General features: G+C 40.8%; 1 protein-coding gene across 1 annotated transcript; it reads right to left on the bottom strand.

The window, feature by feature from the left end:
- Positions 1 to 59: 59 nt before the first annotated feature.
- On the bottom strand, positions 60 to 11155 carry syvn1 (synovial apoptosis inhibitor 1, synoviolin). The gene is made up of 16 exons (XM_056382974.1): positions 10963 to 11155; positions 8666 to 8817; positions 8416 to 8508; positions 8115 to 8267; positions 7550 to 7598; positions 7033 to 7136; positions 6115 to 6241; positions 5894 to 5993; positions 5578 to 5643; positions 5008 to 5124; positions 4601 to 4758; positions 3776 to 3922; positions 3249 to 3395; positions 2493 to 2676; positions 2055 to 2170; positions 60 to 1947 (listed from the first exon to the last, which is right to left on the bottom strand). Exons 2-16 carry the CDS (start codon positions 8795 to 8797, stop codon positions 1739 to 1741), a joined length of 1902 nt encoding a protein of 633 aa, XP_056238949.1. The 5' UTR covers positions 8798 to 8817; positions 10963 to 11155; the 3' UTR covers positions 60 to 1738.
- Between the last annotated feature and the right edge of the window lie 186 nt (positions 11156 to 11341).

Raw genomic sequence — 11341 nt, 5'->3', positions numbered from 1 at the left:
AATCTGAAACCCTGCAGAGACCTTCACCTGGTTTGAAACAGCCTCACGAAACAATTCAATGTTTTTAAAAAGGACATTTTGCCTGATCTTTAATCTGATAAATTAATGTAATATAGTAATACATAAAATGTGATTCAGATTGGTTCTCTACAGAGAACATCAATTACAAAACAATCTCACCACAAGGTCCATTTGGTAGCTGTTCTGGAACTTTTTATCATATTACATGTTCTTCCTTAGCAGATAAAGTTGCCCAGTTGTCATGGGAATGTAGAAATCAAAATTTGTCTGAGCACTTTAAGGACTTGTTCATACCTAAAAGTACAGATTTAGTAAAATATTTACACTGATTTCATTCCATGATGACTGAACAAGCTAGATCACGTAATATAATCGAAAGCTCCAGAACTACTACTACTAAATGGACCTTGTTGTGGTATTGTTTAGACCACTGCTGTTTCCAAGCTCAAGAATGAACTTTCAATGTCAACAAAACATCGTTAATTCAGGGTCAGCCAAACGTTTACATTCCACGTTAAATTACGCAATTTGGTTATTTTTTACTGACACTTTAAAACCCTCATATTAACTGGGTCATTCAAATAATATAAACACCTTTCAAGATAATGCAGTTTTTCTTTTTTACAACACTGCAAAGTATAGCCTCAAAAAACTTCAGTAGGTAGTATTAAGAGAAAGGCTCCTGACGTGTTTTGGATCTGAGCTGTACTTAACAGTTCTGGTCGTGTGGGCAGTTGTGGCACAGCAACAGTTTTGACTGACAATTGAAAACTGAATATCAGATTTGAAAAAAAATAGTAAACCTAACCTAAAAGAAGATTTGTATGTAGTGAGTGATGGTGAGTTTGAATTAAACAGGCCAATCTTTAATTCAATGGCAACATTAAAGCGCTGCAACAGAGAGCCTGCAGGAAAGGGCTCACGGTTTATGAGCTTTACTTTAACACAGTCCACCTCACTGGTATCGGTTTGTGAACATACAAACTAACATGTGTGTTGTGCCACTGCCACTTCAGTCAAACAGTTTATTCTGCATTATGTACAGATCATCCTATTAAAACTCTATACAGTATGTACACATTCAAATAAATCAGTATGTTACAGCGTCTGCAGTGGCAACATGGAGAAACCAGGAGACACAAGAATGATGCATGTTAAAGGAAAGAAAAAAAAAAAAAAAAGCAAAAGCAAATGATTACGTTCCCTTGATTTGAATTCACTGGATGTGACACTGATCCAGGTTCTGTGTAACATGTTGATGTGGCGAATGGGACCACATTTATACTGAGGACAGCTTAATTAAACAAAAATCAAAGTGCAGGCAAAGATGTCACTGACAGTAAAACTAGCACACACGAATCCAAATAACCATCTCTCTCACATTGACCAAATATCTGGGTTCGAAAAGAGAATTCCTCTTCCACCTGATTAAACTGAGAAACACCTGCAGTACTCTTATTGCAGTAGCCATTCTTGGGGGAAGGTGATGGAAAAAAAACAAAAAAGTTGCGCTATTGCTGACAGAAACAGTCCAGATAAGCGCTGAAGTTCACTGCATCTCCCAGCAGCCTGAGTCCAATTCGACACAGTTAGAAACCTGAGCCTGTGGAAGGCGAGAGCCACGAGGAAGAGACGCAATGAAGAACCAAAGTAAAGATCGATCAGCTCAGAGTTCCTATTGGTCCAAGAGTGATATGTCCGAGTCAGAATACATGGATCAGTTGTCTGGAGGGGGTGATGATGACGATGATGATGTTGCCGATTCCAGCTTACGAAGGCGACGGCGCCTCAGCTCAGCGGCATTTGGTTCTCCGTCCTCGTCCTCCACAACTCCATCATCCATCATTTCTTTTCTTTCTGTGTCTGAGGCAGCAGAGGTGGAGTCAGCGGGCTGAGAGGAGACTGTTGCACCACTCACTTGATCAACTGCAAAAGTACAAAAAAAAAAAAAAAAAAAAAAAATCAAAGCAGGGTCCACAGTGTTTATTATCCAGGCTGTTGTCACAGTTCATGTGTACCGTCAGTTCACTTACAGCTGGCAGAGTCCTTCTCCTGGCTGGGGGTCTCTGAGCTGCTGCCAGCTGCAGAGGATGAAGCAGTGTGGTTTGTCCCACTGGCTTCTCCAGTGCTGCCCTCGGCCCGAGGAGGGCTGTGGAAGAAACGGCAGTAAAAAGACTATGAAGCATTCAACTGAAAATTAGATTTTCTGGATGAAATCAAACATAAGAGCAACTGTCCCCTCTTCAGTGTGATCAGTGTATTTGCTTAAGATTGAATCCTCCAGACAACGTGACCACTTGTTTGCACTTTTTAACTTAAATCTTTACAGAAAAAACTATCGACACATTCTATTAACTCTTACAAGAAATGAGGTCGAACAAATGGGTAAAATAATACAAAAAAATGCAACAGTACAGAGTTTAATGATTTCAGTTTCAAATTTCGTGAAACAATCAGTGAGGTTTAGTTACGTGAGTGTGGCGACAGTGCTGAGGTAGTGGTGGATGTTGAGCATGGCGGCGTCCAGCAGGGTGTGGATGTTTTGGAGACACTGGAGTCTGGCCTCGAGGCCCCGCCGACCTTCTGCCTCCAGCTCCCTCAGCTCCTCCTCGGACATCCGGGAGAGAGACGGAGGAGGGGGAGGCATCGACGACACTGGAGGAAAGGAGGATAAATTCAACTTGACCGGAGTTGAGAGTCTTGCAGATATAAACTATCTGAGTGGGAGATGCAGGGAGGTGTTACACAGCAGTTGTCTCTAAGATAGAGACCCTGTGGCTAGGATCACTTCTGATATAAAATTGTCAGGCTCTAAGAGGATTGAAGAGATTCTAACTCTCCAGAATAATATGTGCAAACTCAATGATCCACTCAGGCTGAGAGAGCATTAACAATCATTTCAAGTGACCTAAAGAGATAAGATTTATTCATGATTGTTTGACTGATATCTGTGAACACAAACTTGGCAGACAAAGTGTCAAACATGTGCACAGTGTGAAAGGAGAGCATGTTGCTATGGCAGTGTTTATCGCTTCCTTAAACAGGGGTTGATAGGAGAAGTAAGAAAATATTATCATGACTCATCCACAAACAGCTACAACTGCAAATTTCTTATTATGTCTGTTCTAGCAGAGAAGAGTGACGTGAAGACCGTTGTACTGGGACCAACAGGGTGGAAGAAGTTAACTGCGTGATCAGTTTGCACAGCAGTACTGAGTGTTGCTTACCAAAGGGAGGAGGTGGCGGCATGGGCAGCCATGGTGCAGTGGGGAAGGGAGGAGGAGGGAAGGAGAAAGGGAAGCCTGGGATTGCTGATCCTGGAGCAGCTGCTGCTGTAGAGGTGTCTGCAGTAGACGATGTGGGTTGGCTGGTACCTGATGGAAACACACACAAGTCTTTGATGATCTGTGTAGATGTAAAGCCCTCACAACATCTATACAATTAATCAATAATTATTTCCATCTGTCGGACAATGGGTTTGTGTTGTTATAATGTTATGCAATTAACCACCTACTGTAGCAATACATGCATCTGGTGTTTTGGTTCATGTCATAATACTGATCAGCGCTTCAATCACAACTCAAAACAAGATGATTAATAATCACATAATACACGATGCTGTCACATTATAAATCAGTACATGATATTGAGATCAGCGCAGGACTTCCCCTCTGTTTTACACTCATGGAATAGTAATGAATGATCTTGATGATCTTGTGCACACAACTGATGAGGCAGAATGAGGCATCCTCACCCGCTGCCTGCGTAGCTTCTGTGCTGCTCTGTGGTGCATCAGTAGCACCAGGAGCTGCAGCTGCTGCAGCTGGAGGAGGCACTGCAGGGAAGGGACCCCAGAAGGGGAAGATGCCAGGAGGAAAGCCTGGTAACATGCCTGGAGCCACTGGAGAGGAAACAAAACACAAGAGATCCTTAAAAAGGGTTGAAATATGTATTTACATGAGGGCGCTTCAAAACATAATTAACACTCTCTGCACAAAAGGTCAATATTACCAGCAATACTGCTCGCTAATTAAGCCAAGAAAGGGCGGAGGACTGAGTTAATTTTATTAAGTGCCATGTAGTGAGGATATAGAACTAAGATTCCTGGACTAGTTACTCAAACAGTGTGTGTTGAATTTAAACATGTATGACTCTGAGTGGTGTTCAGTAAAAAGACAGCGGATGAATGGTCTGAAAGCAGCTCAAAGACGGCACCATTTTTCCACCATTTTTCTGCAAACATAAACTTATGACATCTGCCCATGAATAGAAATGTTTTTCTGAGTTAAACAGTCCTGATAGCAGTAGGTATGAAAGTACATTATGTCTGCAACAAAGCTAAACGCTCCCAGGTGAAATATTACTCTCAGGTGTAGGAATGTGCAGCATTGCATAAGTTGTTTCAAAGGAATGTTTCTGCTCTGCTTCGCTCTCGTACAGTGGCTGTTTTACAGCTGAGGGCACCCGCATGACAGACGTTCTGCACTGCAAATAGTGTGGGCGTAGGTTGGCTTCACGTTATGCTGATAGCAGCAGGAACATGGGGGTTGTGTTCATGTGTACTGGTTTTGATCCTCACCGTTAGCAGGCGGGGCTGCGGGGGCGTTGGCAGGGGCTGCTGGAGCAGGGGGCGGAGCCTGGGCTGGGGCAGGAGTCTGATTGTTATTAGAAGCTCGCAGGACGTCCATGCGACAGGTAGGACAGGTCTGCTGCCTCTGGAACCAGGAGCGCAAGCAGCTGTGGAGCGGAAAGGAGGGTACCACAACATTATTTAAAAAGCAACAAGCACAAATAGCAACTTTGAACACATCACAGTACCAAAGGTTGTTGTTTTGAGTCATGTGTCATTTGCCACAATGACTTGCTCTGTTTTAAATAGTTTAAATAGTGAGACACTGATTGTGTCTGACATCTCAGTTGTTTTGTTTGTTTGTTTGTAGTTCAGAATCTTTCCTGTTGAGTCAGACTGTTTACCACAGGACTTACCTGGAGTGGAAAATGTGATTACAAGGTAGTTTCTTGGCTCCAGTGACCATTTCCTCTCGACAGATGATACAAACGTTGTCAGAAGCCTGCAGATCTTCAGGAGTTGCATCAGGGTATCTGAACACAGACAAAAAGATGTGACCAACAATTCTGGTTTGCAGATATCACTGACTAAATATTGAGTATACTAAGTACCGGCCTGAAAGTTGAGCTTAAACACAAGAAAAACTAACCAAACAAAATCGGTACACTTAAAATATACAGATGTACTGTATAGCAGACGAACTATACAGGTTTGCTACAACTTGAGTAAGAGCATGACAAAGTTACTGCACAACAGTGAGCATATCTTTCTGCTACCTCTCCAAAACATTTACACTAAATAGAGAATGGACATTCATTAGCATATAGGTCATAGTCCTCATCATTAAATGAGAATTAAAATCCCACTTAACCATTTTTTGTCCAACTAAATGACGTGTAAATTAGAGAGAAAGACAGACACAATGGGAAATGATGATTTTTACAAATGCAATACAGTGCCATCAGGAAAGGCTTAACATTACTCACAGTGTATTCATGTTGCGGATGGCTCTCCGAGACATTATAGCATCTGTTACAGCTTTCTTGAATTGTCTGGTAGGGGAAACAAAACAACAAAAAAACTTAAACCATGCCTTAAATATCAAATCTAAATAATTAGTTTTGATCAAATATTTTATTTCGATTAAAAATGATCATCTTTTCCAAAAAACCTATCAAGTATGGAGATTTAAAATATGAAACAGCATCATCAAGATTTAGAAGTGACCAATCTGACATTTAACAGAAGAAACTACAATAGTGGAAGTAATAACAGCATAACAGAGACAATAAAGATGCTCACCTCATAGCCAGATACATGGGGCGAATGGCAAACAGGGGGAAGGTGTGGACCTTTATCATGATGGTCATGAAGGCAATGTACAGGAGCACTTTGATGAAACCTTGAAGAAAAATATCAAGTGTCGTTCAAATATGGCTGACATCACCTTTTACTTTACATGCAGGTTATGTTTGTCTGGAGGAAAACAGCATCACAGTTTGAAGTACACTTGAATGCAGTACCTGTGAAGAGCTCAGTATAGAGCATATAGACGGCCTTGTTGTCCCAGGGATTCTCACTCTGCAGGTCAACAGTGTGCAGGATGTACTTGATGAAGGTTGTCAGCACCATGGTCAGCAGGATGGCATACTAACAGAGGGGAGAAACCTTATTTAAAAGAGGATCTTACAACATTATGTGTGCATATTAGCAAGTGCAGCCCTGTAGGGACACAAGAACGAAGCATGAAAAGAATTCAGCCAAGTTATGTGCCAAAAAAAACTAACTAATGAAGTAGGAGGCACCATCCCCCTGTAACAGATCCTTCAATTCTTCTGGCAGGTTAAAGTTATCACCTTCTTGTCTTTTTTTTCCTCAAACTTTGAACTCAGACTACTAGGGCTACTGGATGCAAATTTATTATGGGGGCTTTGACAATAACATTTAATGGGAATGATGCTGAACGATTTTTTTTTTTTAATTGGTCAATCACTTTACTATTCCTGTGTCCGGTATAGGACAACTCAGTAACCAGATGTGAACATGAACAAGGGTTAATGGAGTGTGAAAACCATAGTAAAAATGAAACAAATAAATGAATCAGCCAAATGAACGAGGGATGAAGCTTCTGAAATGGACAAAGATGGATTAAATAAGCCATGAGCTTCGCCCGATGTTGTCTTTACAATACAAGAGGTTATAATGCACCATCTGAACAGCACTATGTCTTCAGGGCAGATTGGAGGCTACAGTGATAGCTACAGCATAACGGACCACCTCTTGGTGAGTAAAGGAATGAAGTTTGATGCTGAACTCATTTCTTCTAGACTGGTGAGTAAACAGCTGTTAATGCTAACGTTGGCTGTGTGGCAACAGAATAACTTACAAATAGCTCCTTTAAAAACACAGCTTCAATTCAACTCCAATCAAGTATGACAAACCTCAAATCCAAAAACAAGCTGGACCGAGGCTCCTCTGGTAATGATGCTGTGACAAGCATGGTTGACAAACAGGAAGTCCAGGACACCCAGTAGTCCCATGAGAGCTGCAGGGAACAAAGAACAACACTGAATAACACTTTTGTGAGCGGTTGCAGTACCTACATAGAAATGTAGGAAAAAAAAGTAACTTTGTATTTGCCCAAAATAAACAGTTGTCCTGAATTCAAATACAGTAAGTTGTATGTGATCAAATAGCTCCTTTTACCAGTGCTACTATCAGTCTTATGGTTTGTTAAAGTCATTCTGATGTGCAGCTCCATTAAACAGTGGAGCACCTGGTCTGATGCACAAACAGATTGATTTGCATACGGTTTCATTTAGCTAAAAGACTTTCATAAGCAGCATCAATGGAAATGAAAGAGGTACAGAGAGGGAAGTGAAAGAGAAAGAGTAAGAAAGAACCAACACAGAAGGGCGGGAAGAATGATATTGAACAGGCTGGATAACATTTACTTACACAATACTCTCATGTGAAAAACCCAGGATATGTTAGGACTCCGTTCCATCTGTCAGGAAACCATGGAAATAAACATTATTTAAATGTTACTTAAAGCATATGAAGTCACATATGTTTATTCATTAACATAATGATTGATTCTGTGATCCTGAATGATAAGTGTATCAATAATTCTCTAATGCAGGAGCACAGAAACCTGTAATATGGTCCAGTTTGTTTGCTATTTGGCTAATGACTGCTGTCTAGTGAAAGCAGTTTGGTAAAGCCAACATCTTCACCACCCAGGAAAAGCTTTTCACTTATTCAAATAGTTTTGGCTAAAACTCCAATTCACAGCACAGTGAAGGCCCTTTAACACTCAATGTGTATCTGAATTATCAGCTGCAAAATGTCACGTAACAATATTTGTTCAACTCTGGCATGCCGCCTTATCCACACACCATCTGCCCCATCCTGTGCCATGTTTCCCTGCTACCTTTAAGCAGTGTACTGTATACAGAGACAGTGAAGGAAGTATGCAGGGTATTGTGCAGGTTGAGGAAGTTGTTTCTCTATCATCACTCACAAAGTCCACCCGGTCCTCAGCTAGCCAGTGGAAGCACTTAAGAAAGAGCAGGAGGGTGAAGAGGGCGACAAAGCGAGGGGAGAAGTCATCCCTGAACACAGTGAATGCCAGGCACGTCTCAGTCACCGCGTACCAGGAGCGCTCAATGAGGTGCTGATTGTAGAGAAGGATAACAAACCACAGAAAATAAAGTGTGATTGGATTCATGGTTGTCATTTACAAGGCACATCATGCATTAAATACAAAGGTGAGTGTGTGTTACGATGAATCAGGAGAGTAATAAATATAAGAAGAACTCTACCTCCATTTCTGCAGCCCTTAGCTGTCCAAAAAAGACCTTCCTCATGAACTTTCCCAGCAGAAACACCAGCACAAAGGCCTGAATGTACAACACCTGATACCAGAAACAAATAGACAGGAAAAGCTGATTCCTCACAGTGTCACTGATATGGCCTTTGGGGGAATATTGTCAAATTCAAAGATATTAATAAGAGTAATCTATTCAAATAATTTAAACCAAACTCAAGATTTGACATTAGCACTGCTCTTACCGCCATACTGGGGCTGCTCTTGGTGAGGTAGACCACAGTCGGGTAGAACTGGTGTTTGAGGAAGTAAGCATGTGCCACCACAGCCCCAGTCAGTGCCAGACTGGTGGCAGTCACCAAGGCTGCTCGCACCATTTTGGACTCAGCTACAGATACTGTGGAGGGGAAACACATGAAGGGAGACAAGAACGAGAAGACAGACGCTGCATGTGAAAGCTGACTGATGTAGCGGAACATGCAAATAACTCTATAATTCCTTTGAAAGAAATATTTTCTGAGAGACATCTCTGGTATGTGAATTTTACTCAGACAGATGTGCCCAAAAAATAAGTTTACGTTTTCAATTTATAAACTGTATGGTCACAAAGCTTTGGCAGCTCGTCAGTTATCCATTAAGAGCTACTTATTCTGTTTGTGAAGAAATAATGTTGCAAGGCATGAAGTGGAAATGTTTCAAGTTGTATGCCCTAAGCTGTCTTTATCGTATGATGTTTTGTTTTTCCTTTTGAAATGCCTGTGATAATGCTGCAAACCAATTTCTCCACGGGGACAAATAAATACTACTACTACTACTACATAAAGAAATAAGGCCATCTGAAGTTCTTTTCCTTTGCAGAGAAATACCAGAATAAGACTCAAAATGACCAAACCCTCTATGTCCTTTTTCTAGGGGCATGAAGATTGATTGTGCTTGCCTCCTTGGTCATGTAAAGAGAGACAGCCAATGACAAATCATCTATCCCCATGTAACTAATATAATTAAGACACCTATCTGGTTGAATTTAAAATATAATTATCACAATGATCCTTTGTTGCTCTGCTTTGTTTGTTTGTAAGCGCTTGTTAAAGAGGAGTGTCAGTATGATGTAGTGAAGCGGATAATGTCCTTCTCTCCCTCAGGTCTTGTCAGAAAGTGCAGAAAGGCAACATTTGAAGGAAATGAAAAATACACTTAGGTGCCATCACATGTTTAAACCCAAACAGGTTAATGGCTTAAGTTCCTTTTTGTTACCATTCATGTTGCTGCGTTCTGAAGAGTAGGTTATGTATTAACTACCTTAAGGCATTCAAACAGAAAACCTGGACAAAAAGTAAAACTCTCAAGATCAGTGTTGACACTTCCTCAGGGTAAGAAAATTAGTCAAATATAAGTAGTTTTGATGATGCAAGCGTTTTGTAACCATGACGGCCATTCCTGTACCAATAACTGGTCATTTTTTTGTGTAGCACAATAAACTATCAACTAAATTGCCCAATAATCTGACGAGAAATCTAAATCAGGACAATAGATTGGTCTCTTTACATCTTTGTTAATCAGAGGATGTCTCAAACACTACTAGATGACTCTTGACAAACACGGAGAAAGTGTGCACCTCTCCAATACAATTTGGCATCTTCAAAAACAACATCTTTTGGCGCACAAGCAGCCCTACACTGGTTAGTCTATGCATTATCATATCCCATATGTCTAGTAACACTGATGTAATCTTGACTCAGTCAACATGTTTAATCTTGTACTGCGTTTCATATACATAACTGTAAGGATTTCCTCCAGGGGTTATATTAACCACACTTGTTTTCAAGTGTTAACTACACATGGTAAAGAAACAGAAAGTCTTCAGACCTTTTTCTGTAACATCTGGTGAGAACACACAGAGCTGTTAACCTGCCAGGTGAACTTTAGTGTTGAGTTTGACACTGGATCCCAAGACTCAATACTTACAAATAACCCTTTGAAACCAATATTCTGATTAGCACATTTAAATGAGAGTTCAATAACAGGACTTCAGGGTAAAAATTAATTTTGTGTTATACTGTTTCCACAAAGGGCACTTGGGTTTGCGTTGTGTGCACTCCCACTCCCTACTGCAGCTGCTGCATCACTGTCTCCTGTGCAACATATCTCATATTGAAAGCAACATATAAAAAAAAACTAGTTAATCTCTTATTTCGACGTAATTAAAAAACAACATTAACCCTCCTGGTGGAGAGGCAGCTCTTTAAGCTAACTGCGCTTGCTAATATTCAAGCTAATATGGTAAAATGAAGTCTCAGACATCCAACTAACCTTGTGACAGCTTTTAAAGAAAGAGAAACTTAACCTGGCAAACGTAGGCTCGTCACATATTTCTCAAAAGGCTGACTGTACAGTTATTTTTTTGTTATTAGTAACGTTGCTTTACTCCAGAGACCACCTTACTGTCAAAGACAGGTAATTAGGTTAGTTAGCTGGTGTTAGCTAACGTTAGCTAGCTAGCTAGCTGGTAACGTTGCAGCTTCCAGGACTCTGCGGGACTTACCGACTCGATGTCTGCGCAAGACTTGCTCCTTGGTCGATCTGACGGATGTCTCCTTGCTTGCTATAACCTTTATATTCTTAACAGCTACTTCATTTCGATGGTTTCACAGCAGCCTCTCTATTATATTTATTATCCTCGCCCCTGTTCGTCTGGCTACGTGTTTATCTTTGGCTTGCTCCTTGGGAGCCACCTCACATCCGGCTGATAAGGTAAAATGACGCAAGAGCAATTTCACACATCACTGACATGTTAATGTTTTTAGTCACTTAGTTGGTGTAAAAAGTAGTTACAAAGACACTTTAGCGAAGACTTAACGTTTGCGTTTAATCGCTAATGTTCTGAGTAGTGTTTGTAAATGTAATTTGGTGTATTGTATTTC

The sequence above is a fragment of the Seriola aureovittata genome, chromosome 8 (assembly GCF_021018895.1).
Source record: "Seriola aureovittata isolate HTS-2021-v1 ecotype China chromosome 8, ASM2101889v1, whole genome shotgun sequence".
In the NCBI taxonomy this organism is placed as follows: Eukaryota; Metazoa; Chordata; class Actinopteri; order Carangiformes; family Carangidae; genus Seriola; species Seriola aureovittata.
The sequence above is the reverse complement of the archived record's forward strand: the minus strand, read 5'-3'. Positions and strand labels throughout refer to the sequence as shown.

Coding starts and splice junctions, on each gene's coding strand:
- syvn1 (XM_056382974.1), bottom strand. CDS start 8,797: ATGGTGCGAGCAGCCTTGGTGACTGCCACCAGTCTGGCACTGACTGGG. Junction 7,137..7,549: donor TTTTCACATGAGAGTATTGT/GTAAGTAAATGT, acceptor TGTTCCCTGCAG/CTCTCATGGGACTACTGGGT. Junction 3,396..3,775: donor AGAAGCTACGCAGGCAGCGG/GTGAGGATGCCT, acceptor TGTTTCCATCAG/GTACCAGCCAACCCACATCG.